Source organism: Falco peregrinus, chromosome 1 (genome assembly GCF_023634155.1).
Source record: "Falco peregrinus isolate bFalPer1 chromosome 1, bFalPer1.pri, whole genome shotgun sequence".
Taxonomy (NCBI): domain Eukaryota; kingdom Metazoa; phylum Chordata; class Aves; order Falconiformes; family Falconidae; genus Falco; species Falco peregrinus.
Window position 1 is genome coordinate 112,240,885 of NC_073721.1, and position 25,368 is coordinate 112,266,252.

Here is a 25,368-nt window from a genome sequence, read left to right on the forward strand (position 1 = left end):
TATTTCAACCTGAGACAGACCCTGTTATATATCCTTTATTAAAAACAGACCTGCATTACATTCTGCACTATACACACCAACGCCAAAAAATTAACTCCCTTTATGTCTTATCTTTTCTAAGGACTCCTTATCATCCTAATCATCTACTGGATTTCCAGCCGCTACAGACTTCAAAGAATATAGATTCTTCTCTGTGTCCACTGTAAGGCAAGAGTTAGATGCTTTAATTACAATGATATTTAGATAAGGCATCAGGGAAACTTTTGAAGAGTAAGTACATTTAAGTAATGGAAAACAAAACACAGTGTGGTCACACAGTCTTCTCCATCTCTAGAGGTTTTTAAGAACTGACTATATGAGCATCTGCCAGGGACAATGCAGCTGATTCTTCATGTGGATTGTCAAAATGACCTCTCTCAGGGTCACTTTTGACCTTCTTCTCTATCATAGCTTTCAAACATTGGAGCTACAACGAGAGCCGTATTACGGGCACTGCCGTGGATTTATGAAAAATATAAAAACCTAAAAGGATTCAGAAATCCCACCACGTTCCAAGTTAACAAGTTATTTCAAACACTATCAGATTTAACTGATAAGACCAAATTAAAGTACAAACTGTAACTTATCACATAAACTTTCAATTTAATTTTAATTCAATTTAAATTTATGATCATTTTCTATCCTGAATATAAAACCAATACAGATTTACCTACAATAATATTTTTCCCATACGCTAAAAATGTGTTAAAAAGAAGAAACTGTAGGAGAGGGAACAGTAAGAAGCATTTTGAAGGAATAAACAGAATTAGAAGTGGTCTTAATAGAAACAAATATCTCTAAGATTTTGGCTTTAAAATAACTACATATAAAAAAATATTAAATGGTATTAGATATAAACAATTAGGAGATGTAAAAGCATTTTCCTCAGAAGCCAAACAACAGAAATTACACTCATTACTGCAAAACAGAACAGAATTTTATGCAAAGTTAATATAAACCCATTTTCCAATACAGAACATTAACTTAATGAAAGAGTAACGTGGAAATTAATTTGCTTCCAAACTAATGTAAATTTTGAGTTATTATATTTAAATACAGTACATACAGAGTTATTGGAACAATAGTAGTAACACTAATACAATGTTCTACTGTCTAGACTGGCAATAATGTGAAGCCTGTAACTTGAACTTAAAGAGGTATACTGCTTTTTGTAAGAATGTTACTGAAAGCTCACCCATACAGTTATAAATGGGTCTTTGTTCGACACATCTGTGTTGCAGAGAAGTAGTAAAGGCTGTGAGAATGATCCTTTCTTAATAGGGGAAGCGATGCTAGGACTGCATTGCCACATGGTGCTGCCCATTCACACTTCCCAAATTACTAGCTAAGAGACTCAAAACCAAGATGTCAAACTCCTTATGCTAAGTTTTATCCTTCAGAACAAAGATGCTCCTGAAAATATCCATTCAAAGCAAATAGCCTACTTAGAGTGAAATTTATAAAGATTCCTTTTACAGAAAACAAGCTTAACTAATTTTAGAATTCCAAACATATTAGTTATGTAAAGTCTTTGTCAACAAATACTGAGTGTAATCAAATGCTAATTATACTTTTCAAACATTCAAACTTTCTACACATTCAAAACAGACTTTTAAACAATGATCAAGATAGTATGCTTAATCTTCACTCTAAAATGAAGATTTAGAGATATAAAAGAAAGTTTTCTCAACTACAAAAAAACACATCCTCAAACATACAAAATAATGATGTATCACACTGGATAACCTGCTAAAAATGGAAAGCCTAGTAACACTGTTTTCCTTAAAAAATGCACATGATCTCCACTAGGAGTAACAGTTAACTAATGAACTGTATTCAGCAATTACTGATATTTTTTGACAAATTGTATGTGAAAAATCCAAGTATCACAGACTAATCCCGATGGACAATCGGTACTGGACTGCAATTCTGTTTGCAGACTTGGGAGAGAGGAACAACTTGCAAAGGGCAAAAAACCTCATTTCACTATCATCTGTAGGAAAGATGCGATACACACAACTGAAAGCACATTGCTCAATATGTTCAGACCAATAACAATCCCCCTTTTACTAAAAACACAAGGCTTCGTGCTCATGAGCCAAAGAACCAGTTTCACTTGCACACAGCAAAAGTACCTCCTCTAAATGGATGTATGAAAGTGCAAGGAAATTTGACCATACAGAACCCAGAAAATTTACTCTGCAAATTGTGGAATGCATTCTTGTTTATTATGTTTGGTAGTCTGACACATTCAAGTAACTTAAACTAGATTTTAAATCAGATTATTCCATTTGCTTTCAATCATAATATACTTACTTGACAGCCCGGTAACCCCGTATCTCTGCCATACAATGGAAATGGACCTCTATCTGAGGTTTTTCCTACAAAAGAAAAGACATTTGAAATTAGGTTCTTTTTAAAATCTACTAGATATATGCATCAGTTGTCCTTATATATGCAATTCAGAAAAATCTGTTAGCATCATAGTAAATTCATAAAAATTAGGTTGCATGAATGAAACTAGGCTTTTATACACCAGTGTTTAACACAAACAGCACTACTGTAACATATTACATACTTAATTCCATTCCTTACATAACTGATCAGCAAAAAAGAACTACTGCAATGTGTTTATTGTTATAAAACATCCCTATCAATACGTTTAAATGAAAAGGGAAAAGGTCCAGCTTCACTTCCATTATTAATGAGCAAAGATAGAGACACTTTTAGAAGTTCCTCCTTCCTACCTGAAACTAACACATCGCTGGTATCATCGTAGCAGATGAATACACTAAGCAGTAAAATAAAACCAACAAAACCACATGAAAAGTGAACAAAAACTTCAATTCAGAACAAGAAAACCCACACCAAACTTAAACCAGGGCTGAATCATTCAGCTCTTGACATTCATCCCTTAAATCCTTCAAATTCCTTTTGTTTCATGTACATTCTAGTCAGGTACAAAACTCAAGTAATACAGCTGGTCAAGGCAGCAAAACAGACTCTTTTGCCACATAGGCAGGTTTTGCCTGGGGGTAGCACATACTGAGTATAGTGCCTCGTGCAGGGTGCCTGCCCTCTGATGTCGCTAGCTGGGGTCGCAAGACATTAGCAATGTATTTGTCAATTCCAGAAACATTGGTGCTGCATTTGTTTGTTGTGCCACCAGGCTGGCACATTTGTATATTAAATATATTAAAACTCAGTGCGAAAGTTCTCCAGTAAGGCTCAGAAGTTTATCAATCAAGGCTTTAAAAAAAAAAAAAATCATCTTAAATAGAAGTCTCTGCTGAACAATGTCAAGAATCAGACAGCCATCAAGTACATGTGTAACAGAAAACACCACGTGCCCATGCCTGCCCTAGTTACGGGCACAGTTAGAATGAAGAAACACCCCGTAACACCACTCAAGAGCCTTATCCAAAAGCAGGCATTAATAAACCATGACACCTATCTATTTGAAAATGAATGTCACCTTCCCCAAGTAGGCATTCCCTTTTCTAAACAATGCATGTGTCATCCGGTCGTCATAAGAAGAAGAAATAGCCTTTCTTACACATTCCCATTTCAGTGATTAATGGCTCTACACTACCGCAACTGCGCTTCTAGAACAGGACTTCCTTTGCTTTTCCTGATTTTCTCTATTACCAAAAAACCCTAAACATCATTTCGTAAGAGGAAAAACTAAAGTATGTTTATTCATTTTAAAAGTGCATTTTATGTAAGTAGAAAGGAAGTCTGAATCCTTGCACCAACACCGCTGCAAGATTATCATCCTGATAACTACAGGTAGTCCAGTCAACAATAGTTTGCTCAGAAAATGGCAGCTCTGCTGTAAAAAAGGGAGGAAAAAAGTTAACATTTTTCTGCTGAAGCAATTTGCCTCTAACAACAATTGGGCACCAAGCAAATAAAGTACCTAGCATGCAAAATTGTATGAAGTAGGATGAATCATGCTGTTCATATTAAACCAGACTCAGCATTTTCTTTCCAGAAAATGAGAACCTTATACCACATGATAAACAACTTCGACTGAAGTATGCAGTATTCCAGGCAGGCTTTAAAACAAGTATTTGTACAAGAGTCAATTACAGAGACTAGAAAAATTATGATTTAAATTACGGTTTCTGTAGCAAGCAAGAAATTGTTAGATAAGAATGCATAAAATCATCTTATTTAAATGTCATCACTCAAAAAGTTTGGCAGGCTCACACTAAAGGAAAAAAGCTGACTAGAATAGCCCAATCTATACTAAATTTGGTTTTAAGAAATGATTGAGTTAAGGCTGCCTGATGCTACTACCTAAGTGTTTATCAAGAATTAGAGCTGAAGCAAATTAACATTTAACCTGTGTTCAAATGGCTAAGCTTCTCAAGGAAGGGTTTGGAAAACAACCTAGGATCAAGTACAAGATGGTGCCTTTGGTAGAGATAATCTCCCAAACACATTTCCAGTGCGAGCACTTAGATACGACTCTCAATCCTGCAATAACATGACAATGTTAAAGGAACATGTTTTTAAACAACAACAAAAACCAAACGGCATACACTACAGACACACACGTTGAGCCCACACGCGAGCCCTGTTCCTGGTTCTGTGCTGTGGAACCACACCGCTGCCCCTTTTGCAGGACTGGAGCACTGTGCTAGCAGCATGATCTTCACGTTTGCATAGCAGGAGTATGGAAACCGCTAGAGCACATCTGTTGCACTGCTCAGAAGAGAAGAGGAAGGACTCCATCAACAGCCCCTGAAGCCTCACTGATACTACATCGCAAAGGTTTCCCAGCACCATACTGTCTGGTAGTATCACAGGATGGTTTTGCTCTCAGTGCAATGGAAAAGTGAACGAGTATTGACTACAAATTGCCTGTTGTCATTTCAGCTGCTCCCGTCTAGGCATGACGCTACTCTCACTATTTAAAGCCTTGTAAGCAAACGTTACAGGTACTGTTTCCTTATCAATAGAAAGAGAAAATACTCAGCAGCTACTTCATATAGTAATTGAGTCAAGTACTTGAAAGGTGGGTGACATCAAGTTTGACAAGACGACATTAACAAACAGGTAGGTCCCATCCACAACGTCTGATCAATGCATGGGCAGCCTCTGGCATCCAGTGACTTTCAAACGCATAGCCAATATATCAAAGCAGAATGCCTTTGGTAGGTTTTAGCTTATCAAATACCTTTCTTAATTATTCAGATTCTCTACAGGTTGACAGAAGAGTATTAAAAAATGTGGAGGTTACTGTGAAAACCAAACTTACTGGAGTACCAGTATTTATAAGTATGCAAACTTTAAAAATACAGTGACACAAAGCCAAGGCAGCCCTGAAATATCTTGCAGGTTTATCCCACAAGATTTGGTGTTGAGTATGTTATACCCTCTGCCTGATCATATGCTCTCCACCCTCTCTCAGGAGGGTCTTGTCTCAGTCGGTGCTCACTGCACAGACGGCAATAGTACCTTTATTATAGCTGGAAATTCAGAAACATTAGTGCTCAGCATTAAGGAGACATGAGGAAACTCACTATGGTACCTGACATTAACTGGAAGAAAGAGAGTGGTATGCAAAAACACTATTAAATGACAAAATCCTCACTGAATGGTTTCATTTGCACAGGTTTGTGTAAACATGGCTGTAAGGCAGTGCGCGGACATACCAGCTGGGAAGGTAAAGAAATTTATTTCCTTTTCAGATCCCATTTTATTTTCATGAAGTATTCCTGAGAAGTAAAGCAACTTTGGCCAGTTTTCTCAACCCCAACACTTCCCGTGCTGTGCAGCAGGGCTTCCTACACAAGGCTCTGGTGAATCTCCAGCTCCTCGATCACCTTTATCATATACCTCCTAACTGACATGTTTCAAAAGTTATGTGCTGTCATTTTAGAAGCAAAATCCATGCCTTGCTTACAAAGGAGCATCATGGTGAACTTTTCTCCAGGTTACATATCAGTGGCTCTATAACCCATGGTTTTGTCTTCCAACCAGATGTGAACTAAAGCAACGGACATTTAAAAATAATTGAGTTGGTTATATACAGAAATCTTAAATCTGCACAGATAAACTCACATGGCATTTGAGTCTTTTAATAACTTGGAATGAGTTTGGGGTTTTTATTTTATTTTAGTAAGTTTCAAGTGTTTTCATCAACAAAAATTTCAATTATCTAATCACTACTTAACAGGCTTGAAGCCCAAGGACTACGGAGTTAAAAGAAACCCAACCAAGAAAATCCCACTAAGCATCGTAAACCACAAGTATTCCCTAACTTCATAAACTTAAAACCTCGACACATTCTGTACCAATTCAAACATTAATAGGTATTTAGTAAATAATTATTTTTCTCTGGCAATCACTTGCCTAAATGTGATGTGCTCACAACTTAATATAGCTTTTGAATACCACACAAGGAATTGTATTCCATAATAAATCTATCTGTGTAACAGCTGTGCAGCCTAAATACTCTTAACACAGAATGAACTGAAACAGCAAGATGCAAAGTGATAGCGAGCTGAAAACAGCACTACATTAACTCAGCCGAGGACTACTTCAGCGAGTGTGCTATAAATGCCTGCCAGTAGTAAAACAGCCTTTTCCCACTGCTTCTGCATAATGCCGGGTTTATGAGAGGGTGAGAGAACAGAACTCTGCAAAAAATCACTTCGACTCCCCCAGAATTAACTCTTTACAAACTAAAGATCTTCCTGTGCGCTGCTAAGGATTTATGTGGTTGGCAATAGAGAAAGCACTCACATTTTTTTTAATGAAGTCATGTTTATCATCCAGTACGAATACCATAGTGACCACAGCTGGCAGCTGCTCTGTTTGTCAGACATGAAGTATGACTGCCCTACTTGTACAGAGAATCATCTTTCAGCGAATCTTGAAGCACGTTTTCACAGTTCCTAATCACTGTTTCATCACTGATAACACTATTAACCAGTCACAACAGAGAGCCTGCCCAAAAGTCAGTTTAAAACAAAACCTTGTTGATACCTTTGCACATTTCTGTTAAAGTTATTAAATTTGGTTTGGCTAGAATCATTTCATACCGCTTTCTCCTCCACCACATCCAGTAACAATGTATCCAGCAACAAAGTACATTCCTTTTTTACCCACACAATTTATACTTTCACATAATTTTTCATATGCGGAGACCCAATACAATAAGGAACAAGCTGCAAACGCTATACTGACAGGTGCATACAGATGATGCAAGAAAAATATTCAAAGTAAAGATTTTTCTACAACTCATTATCACTTTCCAACTTAGTACAAAGTAGAAAGCAAGCATACAAAATATATAGAATAACATCATTGCCGCCTCCAGTACAGGTCCATTCTTTATTTTTTTAAAAAAAAATTGTTGGTGTTAAGAATTCTCATTCAGCAATTATTCAGCATGGCAAAAAAAAAATATTTACATTTGATTAAAACACAAAAACAGCCCTGCTCCTAGAATTTGGTGTGCTGCTGCTTTCTTAGGGGCAAGACTGACACATGCAGCCACAGAAGTTTTACTACATATCTAAACATTTCCCAATGCATTGGACGAAACATTTCTTCCTCTTCTACTGCTCTATAGGCCTACTCATTAATAGAGGCTGTCACAGCTGTAATATCTAATACCTACAATCTTATCTCTAATGTTTTAAAGGCACATAATACACACACACACGTCTATATTGTGAATAAATATAAAATACACACATTTTTCCTTATTATACTTATGAGCAAAAACTCACGAGATCTGAAGCAACACCATTTGAAGAAAGTGCTTAAAACAAATGACCTCCTATTCTCTCCACAACAATTTGTTGAAGTATTATCAGCTAACGTGTGCCAAGCACGCTGCTGGCTACGCTGAGGATGTTTAAGAAGCCAGTGCCAACAAGTGCAGCTGCTGGACTTGCAGCACCCTCCTCCTGTTCATCCCAAGCCAAATTACTCACTCTGCTATGAACAATGAAGCAGCAAGGCAGGAAAATGCCAAGTGCAAGTGAGATTAGTGATGAACTACAGGATCCCTACAGAGGTCGGTGATTAGCAGGTCCCCAGTTGTAATCACTTTCCTAACCTAGCCTTTATCTCATCATACGCTCCATCTTCACTCAGTCCTCTTCTGACTGCAAGCAGCTTCCCAATCAATAACTCTTGAAGTCTTGCAAACTCATCCGCACTGTCTTACCTTTTAATAAAGCAGTCAAATCTACATAATAGGAATTGTCTGAAAACTCCTAATACAAATTTTGAACCTTGAGACTAATAAATAATTCATACGTAATGAAACCACGTTACTAGAAAATTTTGTAATAAAGTAACAAAATAGAAGAAAAAAAGAAGCAAACCTATTTAACCAGGAATGCCATGCCCAAGCGATGACCAGCAATGCAGTCTATACAGGTAATCATAAGAACATTGCCCTAGTCAGTTGTAAAGAATGGATAACGTAATGATACATTCAGACTGTGACTAGTGGAAAAAATACATTATTTTAGGTTTTAACACCTTCCTCCCCCTCCTCACATCTTCTAAAGCCCATTTTCCCAAACAGCAGAAGAAAAAGTTTAGCAAAGCTTGGTTTTAATATTACAGAGTTGCCCCCTACTCTTTTCTTTGGTCCCCTACTTCAAAATTTGGTCAAAATTTTGAAAGACCATCATCCTACAGAACAATTCTAATAATTTGCAAGAAGATTATGATTTTGAATGAGATTTATAGGGTTTAACTGTCCAGTCTCAGGTCTGCCAGAAATCTCCTAGGATTCTCCACACCAAGAACTGTCATTTGTAAGATAGCATTATACTTCCACTATCCAATCCTATTACTTGTCTTATGTGGTGCAAGAACTGTTTTTCATATCTAAATGATCCAAAATGTGTAAATTCTGAAGCTGCAATTACCTGGAATTAACTTCCCATTATAACTCCTGCAATTTAGGAACAATGCTTTAGACAGCAAATACTAAAATATTGCTTTTGTTGACATTTGGACTGGATTATCTGGGGAAAAAAATTATTTTTTTTTATTATGCTTCCCAAAGATTAGAAAAGTTCAGAAGTTCTTTTATACTTACAGTTGTGTGGGCATTTGCAGATGTCTTTCACCGTAAGAATTTTACCGACTGAACTGACCAGGCAATAAATCTCAGAGTACATTTCTTAAGATGTTAAACACAGAAGTCAAGGGATTTCTCACAACTTCTTTAATGCAATATTTTTAAAAGAAATAATGTCAGTGTGTGAAGTGGTACTAAAGAACCTGCTTCCCAAACACATGCCTTTGACACTTTCATCCCATTGATTTGTAAGTACTTCTAAGGAAAGATGGAATATTTTGACAGTTTGCAGAGCACTGCACAGATCTTGTACTATAAAAATAATTTATTAATGCTCTTATGTACTTCAAATATGCAGGAGGTAAGGGTGGACTAAATTCCACATTATATTTGGATTGACCCTATGAACTTGTAATTTATATGCTCACGTCAAACTGAGAACGTTTCTATTCCACCAGTGGCTGATCCATGAAAACTCCTTCCTCAGTCCTATTCCTGTCCCTCCACTTACCAGGCGTATACTGTGCCAAATAACAAATCAAACCTTTGCAAGGCTAAAAAGTCTCCAGCAGGAAGATGCACATGAGTAACTGAAGGCAAGGGGAAAAGAGATAGTACAAACCTCCTGAACGAAAAAAGAACTTTCTTCTCCTCCTCCCCCAGGCATATGTGGCCAAGTATCTGTGACCCAAATAATTCCTGAATAGCTGCTTAATGTATTTAGTTTCAGTTCTTCACTACTCTGTCTACCCTAGGCTAACCTTACCATAAATAATGGTACTGCTCTATTAACCCATTAATGTGTGCCATACATAGACAGAACATCAGCAGGAGAAACACACTTAAAATTACCTCACTAAAAAGATACTAAAAATGAGGTAAATCAGGGACATACAATATCCAGAAGACAATAACCAAACCGAGTATGCATATGAATACACACATTCCACGTGGGTGACAGGAAGGCATTTTATCCCATGTATTCACCCACCTCACCTATCCACCCCATGTATTTCTAGAGTATTCCAGGGTCTTCACTTTGTCTATTAAAATATTTCTGCCTTTGCCATCTTTCTTATCTCATCCTCAAGGGATTTAGTCAAAACTTTGAAGCAAGTAACAAAGTTGCTACTCACAACTAAGCAAAAAGCATCCCTTGCTCTCCTGGTGTGGAATTTGTCCCATATTTTAAGGACAAAAATTACTCAGCTTCTATCAGTGACTTTGAACATCAAGTACATTCTTAAGTCTAAAGTCAAGAGGATTTTATAATTGGAAGTGAATAGAAAATTCACACTTTACAACAAAACGCTACATCTGTTTCCCATTAAAAGATTATTTTGGTGACACTACTTGCTACAAATTGCTGAATTACTTTTTTCATAAATATATATATAATCATATAAGAATTGAAAAAATAGTTATTTATGTAGGTATCTACAGTTCCTCTCACCATCCAAGATCTATTAATTCTCATTAAACCTGAAAAGCCAGCTTTGTCAACAAAGAAACTTTCCCCCCTCGTCCATTCCCCTGATAAACACAGGTACAGACAGGGCAAGCATTTATAACCACCTTCTGTAAGGCAACTGGCAAATGCATCCAATAGTACTCTGTTGTACAGAAGTTTTGACAGTTCTGATGTGGATGTCTTGTGTAACTTACTCAAGCTTCACCCTCCACAGGCAATCCAGCCACCCCTACTGCAGAGACACGGGTTAGTTAAATCAGGCGTTCCCAAAGTGTGGTCTCCAGCCCAGCAGTAGGTGTCAGACTGGGGCCAGGGGGAAGAAAGAAAAGAAAAACAACCCACCAAAACGCAAAACACACACACACACAAAAATCCAGAAATAAAGAAAAACCAAACCCAAGAAACCCAAACCTTAAACACCCATTAGGTGCTAAAACAGATTTCAGAAGAAAACAAAACAGCACGTTAAGTGTTTTCCCAGTATTACTGCTTCAAGAGAACAATTTCTGCAGAAACCACGGAGTAATCAAATTATCTGTTAGAACAGAAGGGGAAACCCTGCAAGACAGGGCCTGAAAGGAGGCATCTCCTGAGTGGGGCCTGCAAGCTCCCAACTACTCACACGTGTTATCTGCAAGCACGCCAAGCCAAAAGAAGGTGAAACCAAAAGCCTATAAAGATTAGTTAGACAGTCTAAATTAATACAAAGCATCAAAAATGCTAAGAGCTTAAAATAGGTGCTCTTTTTTAAGTACAAAGCCAGTATTTACAGTAAGGGATTTCAGACCGTCCAGCAATGGAAGGCAATCCTGCTAAGCCCTGAAACACTGAAGGGAACTTCACAAGAGAACATCACTGTGTTGCAGAAATGCAAACTGGTATTGGAGCTACACAGAGGATGAACATTTAACTGTCTACTGAAAAAATCACTCAAAAACATACATCTAAGCCATCCCCCCATCTGTAGGCAACCCATGCCTCCATACATCTGTGTAAATGCTGATACCTTACTGTCAAGGCACCTGAAGCACGAATGCTGTTGAAGTCACATTTGAAAAATGAACAAAAAAACCCTACCAACCCCCATCCACTCACCCCACTTCCCCAAAAAACCCCCCACAACAACCCACCACAGTTGCAAAGGAAAACGTGTTTGCTGTTTATTTTGGGAGGTGACACCAGTGGCATTCTTGATAAAAGAAAGAAGAAGAATAAAAAAAAAAGCGCCTTCATAAGAGATCACAACAGTCGTGGGAACAGGACTGAAGAAACATTAACAATACCATCCCAGGTCCAGATGTATTCAAGGTGAACGAGTCTCGGATTTAAAAACACCAAGAAAAATGGTGTGCTGTTCAATGAACTAAAGAATAAAACTTCACATATCAATAAATACTACCTCTCTGCTTGGCTACCCATGCTTTCCAGAGGTATCACCATGCTGCTTTAAATGACCTAAAGCAGATAAGGAAAACACTTTCCCTCAGCACGTTAAGAACAAAAGGAATACTTGCGGCAATACTGGCAATTACTTTATAGAAATGATAACATGAATAAGAATGATGAAATATTTTCTACTTCAACAGCAAGGAAGATGTAAAAGCAATTGCTAACATTCTGTACTTTTGTATCAGCAGGTCTCGATAACCTGACTTGAGAAGAATTAAAAAACTTTTTTAAAAAATATATATAAGCCAAAGATTTATCTCAAATATTAACACTGTTTTTTACTTAGTTTTTAGAATCTGCAGGAAATGCAAAATGTCTGGAAGAAAGTTCATTTTGTACAATATATACAATAAACAAATCGGATTACACAAATAATTTATTCCTCTGATAGCAAATCATAAATAATGAAATCACCAAAAAGGATTTTATTAATAAAGGATTAGGTAAGTTAACGATAATGCTAGTCAACTTGAATTCGTGGCAAAGGTGTCTTTTTACACTGTAAGGTGGCAGAGTACACTATCAATGTACCCAATTTTTCTAAGGTATTTGTCTTAATATATTTTGACAAAAAACCTGGATTACTTTTAAAAGAATAATTTAGAGGAATAATCTAATCACTCTTTTAAAACAATAATGCATTAAGGGAGCAAAAGCCAGGCACCAGACAAGATTTTAAAATGCAGCTGTAAACAGAGAATGATCACTAAATATTTTTCAGTGACATCAACACAACTCAGATCTTGCCCCTAGATTTAGGGGGTTTTGTCTTTTTTTTTTTCTTTTTTTTTTTTTTTTTTAAATCATCAGCTTGACAATCTAAATGCGTTACTGGAAATTCAGAGCTTGTTGGCAGACTCAAACAACTGAAGACAGGTCACTGATCTGGAGCGCTCTGAACTGCATCTAAGGATGCAAGCTGCCTTTTTTATTCAGTCAAGTGCAAAAAGATGCCTGCAGGATTGAGACAAGGCCCTACAGCCTCCTGGTCTTTAACTAGACTTATCGCAGGGAGGAGGGTGGTGGCTATGGATGCTTTTCTGTGGTCCACCATTATCCTACTTTCCTGCTGGCCAGCCTCAGCTGCTCTGCAAGGGGTGCCAGTGGCCTTTGCAAACCCCACTGGGCATCCCCCCAGGCACTGAGCAGGAAAGCCCAAATGTCTGCCTCGGGGTTAGGAACATGTGGTTATGGTACCTGAAAGCGTTGCAACGTGAAAATCTTCCTTCTAAGCCTGAATGGTATTAAAGAGGGAAAGTAAAAACCGTATGGCTTTCTATCTTTTCATCAATTTTACCTACTTGTACTTCAGTTCCCTGCGCCACAGAATAGGAACCACAGAGCTTGCTTATTATTGCAAAAGCCTTTTATACACAAACTAGGATTAATTTCGAAGACACTTTCCCATTTCACATCTAGCATTTATCTCTGACGTAAGCTCTCAACTACACATTACTCCTTGATATTAAACAGTTGTAAACACTTATAAAAAGGCTTTTCTTGATCCTGCTCTCCCTGGAGTTACTCATCTAAGTCTCGGCATCTCAAGCACCTGTTTTACTTCCCATGCAGTTGCTTTTCAACCTAAATTTATGTTTTTATCAACCTCCTTGCATCTGTAATTTTGTCATTACCCACTACACAGTGCACACGGAACCTGTCCTGCCTAATGTCTTTATCAGTAGCCTGGAGCAGAAGGCAAAGCACACCCTTAAAAAGTTGCAGAAGACCCCAATTTAGGAGATGCAGTTCAGTACACTTGAAGGCAAGGCCACCTTTCAGAGGAATGCAGGCAACCTAGAGGACTGGGCCAACAGGAACCTCATAATATTCACCCATAACACATGTAAAGCCCTACACGTGGGGCAGACCAACCCCTTGCGGTGGGGCAGGCTGGGGCCAAGGCTGCTGAGAAGGACCGATGGTCCCCAAAAGTAAGCTGCACGCAAGACAGCAGGTGGAGGGGAGAGATTATCCACCTCGACTCAGCACTCATTACACCATAGCTAAAATATCGCATCCAATTTTAGATCCCCCAATTAAAAAACAAACAAAAAAGCCCCAAAACACCTCCACACCAGAAACAGACAAAACGTAACCAACCAAAACTAAGCCTAAGAGCAATATGGTCAACAGGAAGATTCCCACTGCTTTTGCTGGACATTGAAGAAGGCCTCACAACGATGCAGCCCTTCTTTTCATTGGTATCGCATCCATTCCAGAATCATGGATTCTGAAACCCTGCAGCTGGCAATTTTCCCTCCAACTTGCTATCACTCAGGTCAAACAACTTCTGCCCCCCTCTTTAAATCAGATCTCATACTTTTCTTTTTTAAATGCAACCTCAAAATTGAAGCAAGACAAATTTAAGCTTTCCAATTCAGCTGAATTAACTCCCTTAATTATTCTTTACACACTGGCTCTGAAAAAAATGATCATGCATTTAAAACCACACACACACTATTTATTCCACATCACATTTCCTTCTCTGCCGGTGAGAGCACTCTCTTGGATACCTGGTCTCTGCAGTGAGTTTCCTGATTTTCGCTATGCTGCATGAAACAGTAAATGGTACCGAGTGGTGACCAAAACTATTCTGCTTTGAGCAAAACATTTGAAGAAAGGTAATAAAAAGGATTAAAACTACTACTAAAACGTCTGGACCTCTCCATTTCTAGATTAAAAATGGTAAAGTAAAAGAACAACTCATTGTAGGAGTTCCAAGCTACAGTTGTATCTTTAAACTCTCACTACTTCTATGTTAATTTAATTCACATGTATATCCTAATAGAAAAACAAAGTAGTACTGAGGTGATTTAAACTGTTGCACTTTTAGGGTTATATTCGCAAAGTCTATTTTAAGAACTGCTTTGGAAGCAACTGATGTTTTATGCAGTGAACTGCTATTTTCCCAGATGAACAGAATATCCATTCTTTGGCTCGCAGTTTCCATGACACTAAAAACAAAACATTCATCGGCACCAACTCAGTGTTTGATGGTAAATGCAGCTGCAGCTCACAACAGCTCGCAGTGTACCTCAGCCCGCCTCAGCTGAACAGAGGCACTGTATTTCCCCAACGCAATTTCATTGTTTTACAGACAAGCCCTTTCTTGCCAAACTCACACATTTCAAACCCTGCTGGTGCTCTGTCTTGAAATGATAAGTTATTCAATTCTGCAAGCAATGATACTAAGGCAAAGTCGCCCAAATTGCTGAAACAAAGTACATAACCAGAAAAAAGACTTTGGGAACAGTAGCATTTGCCCCCACAGTTATGAAGAAATTTTTGGCAAAACAAATTCAAACTTTGCTCCCTGTTACAATTCCAACTCACTGGCTTCAAGTGAGTTGTTAAAAAAAAAATTTTGTTTAAATTCACTGTTTTAAAACTGGGAAATGGAGAAAGTCACATGGCAATTCAGAGACAAGGAAAACCACCCTGCTTTCAGAGATCCTTCTCTCCCCAAAAGGAGCATTAAAGAGAACACCTCTAGAGTAAAAGATATCATAATATACAGCCTTCTACTTTAGGGGAAGATGCAAGACTCCTGTTTGCTAACAAGTTAATCCTGCCTCATATTAACTAGCTTTTCATCTGTTTGAGATTCAGGTTAAGTACCTGGTCACTCACCTTCTCACACCGGTCAGCGCACCGCTGCTGCACACACCTCGACTTAATCACATCAGTCTGACTAAAAGCCAAGTTGAAAATGGGACCTAAACAATACTCTGCATATATTAGAAGCATTTTTAGGCACCAATTCAGCAAAGCAACTAAGCGCATATGTACTTACAAGTATACAAATGAACTAAATTCAGCAGGGACTACTCCTGTGATTTCAGCTATACACTTAGGAGAACACTGGTGGACTGCAGACAGATTAAAGAGAAATCTGACAAAGATGGATGCATCCTCTCAGTCTACTCAGTGTAGTTTTTAAGAAATTCAGTCAAAATTTCTGAAAATATGGACAATGTAATGTGTCAATGATCAATTTACAACTTGCAGTGCTATTTGAAGCTAGAAACTCATTTCTTGAAGTTAGAGACTGAAATCCATTTCTGTCCTGGCTCACAGCATGCACGTGCTAAGGACAAGGAGACATCCATCCATATTTAACTCCTTAAATATAATGAAAATAGCTTTCCGAGAAGAGCTGGGAACGCTGCTGGTGTCGGTGGCACATTCTCAGGCCCTGGGGGTGCTCAGCCCCCCCTGCCCGCAGCGCGGCGCCGCTCCCCCCACCCAGCTGCTGCTGTGCTGAGAGCGCCCCCTCCTGGTTCCCTGGTCTCGAACCACGCCGGAGATGGAGCTACCCACGGGCACAGCGCTCAGACCTATCTAGGGCACTGTAAGAAATGCCTACATCATTACAAAAATAATCAGATGGGAAATACAACCTCAAGCAATTGCTTTTATACCAAAACGGAACAAGGCTGCCTTTCCAGCCAAGTTACTTTATCTACAGCTCAAAGAAAAACATGAATACAAAGACTGCAGCAGTATTTATTAATAAATCATTAGCAAAACAAAAATTAAGAAATTCATTGCTTTTTATACCAACAACAGTGACTTCAACTTGAGATTCAGCAGACCCCTTCAGGATCAAAGGCCGTTACAGCAGCTTACTGTCAGAGGCCAGTGGAACTCGCTTTCAAGCATTACTCTTAATAAATTTCTACTGATAACCTTTCTACTGACAACCGACTGGACTTTTATAACGTCCTTACACTAAGTCATTAACAAGACTGGATCATCAGTGTGCTCCCCGTAGACCACTGCAGATTACAAGATCAGAAAAGTGAAGCCTGCTTTTGTAGCTTTTCCAGGAGCAGAAATAACCCACCCCCCCACCCCCCACCCCCCCCCACACACAGAAGCTTTCTCACTGCCAACACAGCAGTTACACATCCCCAGAATATTATTAACTGGAGTGTAATCTATGTTGCAGGTAGTCATCACTGTAACCTAGGAAGAACATTCACGTTATTTTGCAAATACAGTCCTGCATAAGTTCTTTGGTGGGTCAGTAAATGCTGATACGGGACACAAATGTTATCTTCAAAATTTCAGTTTTATTAAGTGTTTGCTGAGGTTTTGACTATTACTTTTCCTTCTGAAGCCAAATAAGAGACACGAAGTCCAGACGCTGGCAGAAATAGTCAGCTCCCCTTACAGCTCCTGGAAAGAATTTTGTTATCTACAGATTTAAGTTCTTCAACTTTATTGCAACACTGTTGCCCATTTCCCTATGCTAGTGTTTCCAAACACTGGACAATAAATTAAGAGACCAACCAGCTGACCGGCATACTAGATATGATGTTGTTCTTCCTCTACCTTCAACTACAGAGCAAGTTTTATTAAAAATATTAAAGATATATCATGTGTTTTCCTGAGACTGTCTTTTTGCAACTGCAGCGGCAGTAGCAAATAAGGGACTTCATAGTAAGAACACAAGCAGCAACGTCCCTGTAAGTCCACTGCAAATTCCCACCTGGCTGTGATTATCACATACACAGCCTGGTATGCAGGGGGAAGATGAATGAACCTAGAGAAGCTTTTAAAAGTATAATTTGCAGCACAAAAACCTGAAAGAAATCCTGTATCTTAAGATAACACAGATTCTTCGTAGGCCAATTGTTAGTGATCCTTTTTATTGCTCCCTTCTCAAAAGCAGATTCTTGCTAGCTGTTTACTTTCTGAAACTTTGGATAATGATTACAGATGCTAAATTGGGATGTCAACCTATGAAGTCAGCAATGGGGGAGGGAGACTGGACACACAAACAGTATCTATTATAATCACAACCAGTATTCCTCTTCCCCAACCATGAACCATGTCTTCTCCATCTGCTCAGGTACTTACCTCAAAAGCTAATTAAAAAAATTAACAAATTCACATCCGTGTGATAGTGGTTCAAAGAGGGACAAAAAAAAAGTTACAGCAGCTATTTTGAATAAGGAAGGTCAAGGTTTCCAGAGTCTCAAAAAAGTAATGTTTTAGAAGAATCTCGAAACTGGTATCTAAAAGATGTCTGTTTTTCAAGTTGCAAAGCACCCAGTTTTATTTGCAGTATAACTCAAATCACAAGTGCACAGGAATGCTGAAGCCACCTCATGTAGTTCTATTTGAAATCCGAAATATGGATTTATGGCCCTGATCCTTCAAACAGCTACATACGTGCTTAATGGGATTATGTGTGCTTAAAGTCTCTTAGATCTAGAAGTTTTTGTAAAATTAGGACTTACTTTGGGCATGCAGATCATTCACTAGGACACATTAGATTTATACCGACTTTCATTACACTCTAAGACCTTTGGATACTTCCCGTTATATCAGGCAACCACTGAAGTAAACAAATTAAACTCTTAGCAGTATTTTACTTCCTTATATTACGAAAAAGCTTATAAGGATTATTTTTTTCCTGGGTACCATCAGAGCATTACCAAAGCACCAGAATGCTAATTAAGTGGTCATTTTGCTTATGATTAAAAAAATCATTAAGTAAAAATCTGAGATTTGTTTCAAATAGCTTTCTTCACTAGCCCAGAAAATTATGTATTTCTAGAACTGGAGCTCTACTGAAATATTTTGAAAAGTGAAGCCACTTGAAATAATATATCTGAAAAATCTTGTATGTATACATGTGTATAAGTAACACCACTTCACCTGTGTTTCAGTGCATCCAAAACAGTTCAGCCACATATATACACAGTTTCACTGAGATTTTCCTTCCCTGAATAAGACCCATTCTTTGTTTACTACTTTTTAATTCTTATTTTAAAAGTCTTTTTTTTTTCCCCCCAATTACAGGCAGGAAATAAAAAGAAATGCAACTCTTTTTATGTAAAGTAAATCCATCTGGATGTTTGCTGCATCCTATATTATAAACTTGTGATCCCCAACCAGAATGAGTTATAGTGAAGCTGCAGGCAAAATTGTCTCCATATACCACAATCCATTATCCCTGTCAAGTTAATGTTCCATGTTGAGCCATATGGCGTGGGTACACACTCAACAAAGGAAATTCCTTAAACTTGTTATAATCAGCACTTACAGTCATCCAAAAAAAACTGACATAAACAGCTTTATTGTGTTTTGCGCATTTCAGTTGATATCCATGACAAAAAGAGGAAGGGGGGGGGGGGGGGGTAGGGGAGGAGAGGGAGTAAAGTTGCAATAATAAAAAGGGAGAAAGGGAGACAGAGACTGTACATTTCATAATTACACAATTTTCCTTAGCAACTGATTTTCAATTACAATAAAGCTCAAGCCTCCTGACACTGATACACTGTTTCAGATTAACAAGAAACAAAACAAAAAAAAAAATCCAAACCCCCCTACATCATTACTTCATTTTCAATGCAAATAAGAAATCCTATAGTTTCAAAGTGCCTGACTCATGTAAAAGATTCTCAATTAAAAAAAAAAAAAAAGAGGTTGAATAATTTCAGCTTTCCTGACTTTGGAGAGAAGGTTTGTCTTCAGTTGTTGTATAATTACCAGGGATTTAACAGTCCTTCATTAACAATATGGTTATTTAAGTAAAATATCTTTCTATGCATTAAGTGTAGGTCACAGATGAATTAAGGGCTCCCAGAAGCCTCTGCTACCTGGCACAACCCATCACATCAAGCCTAAGTCAAGGTACAAGTAGAGCAGAACTTCATTCCAGCCCCCGCAGTGACAACAATAAAACGCTGAGAAAACACACTATCAAATACTGAACTCAGCATCAATTTCTGTTAATTACAGCCTTGTCAGCAACGTGATTATTCAAACAGCTCATGCAAATGTTAATGAGTCCTTATTTGCATATTTATTTTTTCCTTTGTTGAAATGTCATTGATTATTACATTCTACAATGATGAATGCTGCTGATGATGTGCTCTGATATGTAATTAGTCATTAAGTGGAATGAATAGATCAATTATGAAAAAGGAGTAAGATTAAGAAATATCAAACAAGACCGCCCAATGTAACTATAGAAATTTTTTTAAAGGAACTAAAATAATTTCTTGGCATTTAAAGTGCAACATCAGTAGTTTTCAATAAATAAACTACTACTTTTCTGAGGTTAAATAAGATCTTCCACATGCATTGCTACTTGGGTAATCTAATTACAATAGCGGAGCACTTTTGTAAAGACAGGAAGAAATCTGCAGAGTAACACACAGGTTTTGGGGTTTGGTGGTTGTATCTCGTCCCTCCCCCAGGTTGTTTCGGTTGGGGTTTTTTTGAAAAAATTATATATGTCCCAAAACTGCTCACGAGCACACCACAAACCATCTGATCCTCTAGCAGAAATAAAAACAGCGCTTGCTGCACTTGCAGCAGCCCCACTTTGTCCTGAAGGCAAAGGCTCACATTGCCTTTTGCAACTGCCTGCTCTAGCAACCCAGCCAGAGCTTGCCACTCGCAGATGAAGGGGAAATGAGAGAGAAGAGGAAGGAAGGAGAAAAAAAAAAAAAAAAAAAAGGAGAAAAAAACCCCCAACCCAACAACAACAAAAAAAACACATTACTGCAGACCAGATGGGAACATTCCACATGACCAAACCAATCAATCACCTCGGTGGGGCGCAGGTGCAACACAGCCGTGTAGCAACACACCATTTCACAGTCTATCGGGCACAAACACATGGTCACCAATCAATGGCACCCCCAGGACCTGGGGGGGGAGGCTCTCTCGAGCCTTACTGGTCCATGCCTGATGACTTCATAATCACACATCATTTCATTCACTGGAGGATACAAACCAGCATTCTAATAACCTTCCCCTGAAACCGGTCATGTTGTGCATATTAATAGAGTGCCGGGTAGAGCTGAACCACCGGCTCCACACTGCAATCTGAGCAGAGCTCGCAAGAAGGAAACAACCTGAAGCTAAGAACTTCTGCCTGAGGAAGGCTAGTGGGCTCAGACCCAGATCCACGGCAACATTATTCATTTTGCCAAAATAAACCGTGCACAATGCTCGCACCTTTTACAAAGCAACCCTTGAACAATAGCAAGCAAGCAGAGATAAAGGACAAAGCAGGATCGGAAAAAAAAAAAATCAATGTAAGAGCCTGTTTCTGTACCTGGTGGTGTGTTAGACAATTCTGAAACAAACAGGATGCCCACCCATAATGAAAAAACAAAGTTAAAACTATTTCTAAATTATCTGCGCACTCACAATGCTCTCAGTGATATTATATTTCTTTTAATGCAAGTATCACAGATGAGTTTTAAAACTAGCAGATAAAAATTATCTATGCAACATGATATAATCACAGCACACCAAGACTTGAATCAGAGCACTAGCTGCTTTTGACTACAGTTTGCAAAACAGGCCAACTACAAATCTTAATTTATATTTTTTGTTGATGACTTAGGAGTATAATAAACAAATTGCTGAGAAGTCCTTGGAGAAATAATTATAGTAGGCATAATAAGGGGTATAGTTGTTAGGTTGCACTCTATAGCACTACATGTTGCTTTAGGTCAATGGCAATTCCTCCTTTCCTATCTGGGAGGCTACACCAAGAGATTACAGCATAGTTTACTTCATTAACACAAGGCGGGGGAAACAATGTCACAAGCAGAAAGCACATTTTTTAATACTTAAAATCTAGATAATTTGGCAATTTGTACTGCTGCAGGCCCTTTTATCTCCTTTGGCTTCCTCCCTTGCTTATCTCAAAAATCTCAGAAAAATGTACAAAAGCATTTGCCTTTTGCTCTCAGTTTAGAGTCTTGGTATGATTCACCTTTTCACAGGGTCAAATCAGAGTCAGTAATCCAAAAACTCCACATGATAAAAGGTGGCAGACTTGGTGATATCAGATTGAGGAGCACAAAAGGGTTAAAGAACAAACATAGTATCACAGGAATATTCACATCCTTTGGCAGAATTATGTTGACCAGCAGCAGATGAGGAAGTGTTCTCCCTCACTAGAATACAGAAATCATTAATCAATAAATCATTAAATTAAAGGCTTGACGAACAGTTCTATTCTGGGCACTTACAGAATGCTAATTACTGTATCATCTGGGGAACCTACACTGTTAAAATCTGAGTATCTTCTTTAATAAGATCACTTTTTTAGATTAAATTCAGCTTTTATTTTGAAAGCCCTTGAAAAGAAATGGAAAGTGTCATATAATGAATTAAGTACTAATATCAGTCACACTCCACATGCAACACAGGGCAAGCTGATAGCTAGGCTACAGACATGACATCTCTTAAGAGGCAAAAAACTAACAGCTGGCAATATTCATAATGGAAAGGGCTGGGAGGAGTTTGAGAATCTCATCCCAATTGAAAAGGCCTCAGTAAAGCTCAGCCTGACCTGGAAGCATCAAGCAAGAAGAACAAGAGGGCGGTTAGCACAAGTGTCCAGGCCGGTCTGAGCATCTCACCTGCCCTCCCTGTGCTAAATGCTACCTGAGTGAAGCCAAGGACACACGTGTCTCTGGTGGGAGGCACGCCCCACACCAAACCTCTTCTGGTCCTCAGACAAAACTGAGTATCTCTTCCCATTGACTGAGGTGGGAAAGGAGTGGGGGGCTGCTTCCTCAGAGTGTAATTATACTCAAAAAGCTAAGACATAGAAAGCGAGTGTTCAGCTCAACGCATGGAAACTAGAGCACAAAAGGTTAAGATTTATCAGAGAAAAAAATTCAAAAGAAAGGGTACTCCAAGATGGCAAGAGGTGGCACTGCTTGTGAGCAAGGGGGGTTCTACAAAGACTGCATGAACTGCACCAGAGAACTTTTAGTGAACTTCTGAAAACAATTTTTAAGAAGTGCACGGCACAGGCATCAGGGATCCAATTGTTACATAAATTATATAGGCTATAAGGGCATCAACAGTAAGATATTTTAATCAGTTTGTTCAAGTCAGTGAAGGAGTCGTGACAACAGTAACATGAATTTTAATTCATAAACAAAATGATACATAAGTCCTGAGATGTCCTTCAGAAAGAATGCCAGTGAAAATTTGCTTATACAACAATTCTTACCCCTAAAATATATAGAAGCAAAGTAATCAGTAAAACATTATATGTAATTCACAAGTATATATTGCATAAATTAGTGAAATTTATCTTGTAAGAAGTAGCATTGATTTATTCATTCACTAAAAATTAAGACAAGCACCACTGTTTGGAAGGAGGGATCTAGAAGTTAACGAACAAAACAGTGACAAAAAAAACCAACTCATCTTGTCAACGCAATGGTAACTCATTACAAGGTTAACCTGAAATGGATTTCTGCAAGAAGCACTCACAAGTTCACAAATACAGCAAAATTAGTATTTACAATAAACAGAGGTAAAAATGTGTGGGAACTTAGGACAGTTGATAGCCAAGGCTGAAAGGGTTTTGTGATTCTTGAGTAAAAATGGTTAAATGAGACAGTCAATGTTACCCTAACAAGCAAAGGACATGCATTTGCTCAATGTTAAAAAAACTTTACAGAATTCAACAAATAAAACTGCAAACTGAAAACGTAACTAAAATTAGGGATATACTTCCTTTAGTAAATGCATTCAAATCCAAAGAAAATCTCTAACGCTACTAAGAATGTTCTTTAACTACTACAGAAACGTACAAACCCAGCTAAATTGAATGCTTTAAAGTTCAGAAACAAGCTACTGCCTGACTGGTCCCTTTTATCTAATCATCTATACTGACGTTACTCAGCTTTATCCAGAGTCAACAAGAACTATTCAATTTACGTTTTGCCTAACTGGATTCCTTACAATCAGCTGTTAGCATCAAGCTGTCTGACTTCCATTCAGGCTTCACAGCTGGATTCATTATAAAAAAGAAATATTAGAACTTGGGCAGGCATAACTGGCTTTGACTTCCAAATAACTATTTTTATAACTAATCACGCTAGACTTTCAGGTATTAAATAAAACTTTCGTTCCCATACATTTTTTTCAACATGACACAGACTGAATATATTTTAAAATTTCCAGTAGCTGTCAAAATTGTATATGTAAAAAAAAGCTAACAAACCCAAGATTTTTAATGAAAAAAAATAATCAGGAAAAGGACCAAGAATTTTTCTTCTATCAGTAGAAGTCTCATTGCAAAGAGGAGCTGGAATTCCACTGAGGCAGAGTTGCGGTCTGTTTTTTTTTAATTTTTTTTTTAAAAGGAATGAGGACTGTTCTGGGTTTTGTTTTTACAGTAGGTACTGAGTTGGTTCCTAAGGAGTTGATAACTTACATTCTCAACAAAAAGAAGGATTTTAAAGTTACAACAGAGAAAATGCCTACACTGCTTAGAGCTATTTTATATTTAAAGGCTGTTCTTGATAATCAAAATATTATCTGCAAGATGGGATAGTTACTCTTGAAAAAAAAAAAGAAAAGCAATATCCTTAAGGGAAAAAAAGGGAAATCTGTGGAAAAAAAATTATTTAGCTTTGTCTTCCAAAACAGAAGATAGATGAGCTGCAATCCACACGATACTGATTTGAGCAAATACTTTAAAAGGGACAGGGAGGAGAAAGGCAGCACATCAGAAAACATGGCTCTCTGTACAAATGCAAAAGATGAACTATGGCCACCCAGCAATTCACAGTGACATTGCCACCCCCTTTTTAAATCACTGCAAAAGTCTGCTTGGGAAGAACAGGTGGGTTTTCTCAGTGGAGGGGGGAGTAGAGAAAGCGAAGGGCCATGCCGCCTCCTTACGACAGCAGACCTTGAGCAGACTACAGATAGGAAGGGGAGAACACAGGAACACACGTTATCACAAAGGCAGTCAAAAGCAGAAAGGCAGGAAGGGTAAGGATGGAAGTAATTAAGGTGGGGGGGGAAACAACAACAAAAGAAAGCGAGGAATAAAATGTACTTGGCTGCTTTGTCACTTCTATGTCTTATTGTTGACATACACTTCTATGAATTTGCAAAAATGGGGAAGATGCATCTTGCCACAACAAAATGGCCAATGCATATCATTTTAGACAACTGAATTTGAAAACTGAACAACTGGATATGAATTCAAGTTTACCTGCTACAAATTTTAAACTATTTAAAAAGCAGAATTGTATTCAATCCTAAAAACTTAAGATATTTTAAAATATGTTCTTCTTAGGGAGGTCCTCAAGGCTCCCCATAGCAAATTTAAGGACCACTGAAAGGAGGCAGTTGACCAGATACCTTGACACTTCAGGTTTTATTACCAGCTGCCACTATCCTGTCTTACAGGCCAATACAACCAAAGTATGTACCCAAAGAGAGACAATCAGGAAAACTATGACACTCATTACACACATTGTTTTATTAGCAGTTAAAAAAAAAAAAAAAAAAAAAAAGAAGGAAAAAGACGCAGGAAAACACTGTATTC

The 25,368-nt window shown here is 38.1% G+C and overlaps 1 protein-coding gene across 10 annotated transcripts in view; it reads right to left on the reverse strand.

The window, feature by feature from the left end:
• Positions 1–25,368, reverse strand: part of TCF12 (transcription factor 12) — a 173,912-nt gene that overhangs the window by 70,834 nt on the left and 77,710 nt on the right. For all 10 annotated transcript variants that reach the window (XM_055808569.1, XM_055808581.1, XM_055808552.1 and 7 more), the window contains exon 7: positions 2,356–2,420. In XM_055808569.1, the coding sequence (XP_055664544.1) occupies positions 2,356–2,420 (65 nt within the window). The remainder of the gene's footprint in view (positions 1–2,355; positions 2,421–25,368) is intronic.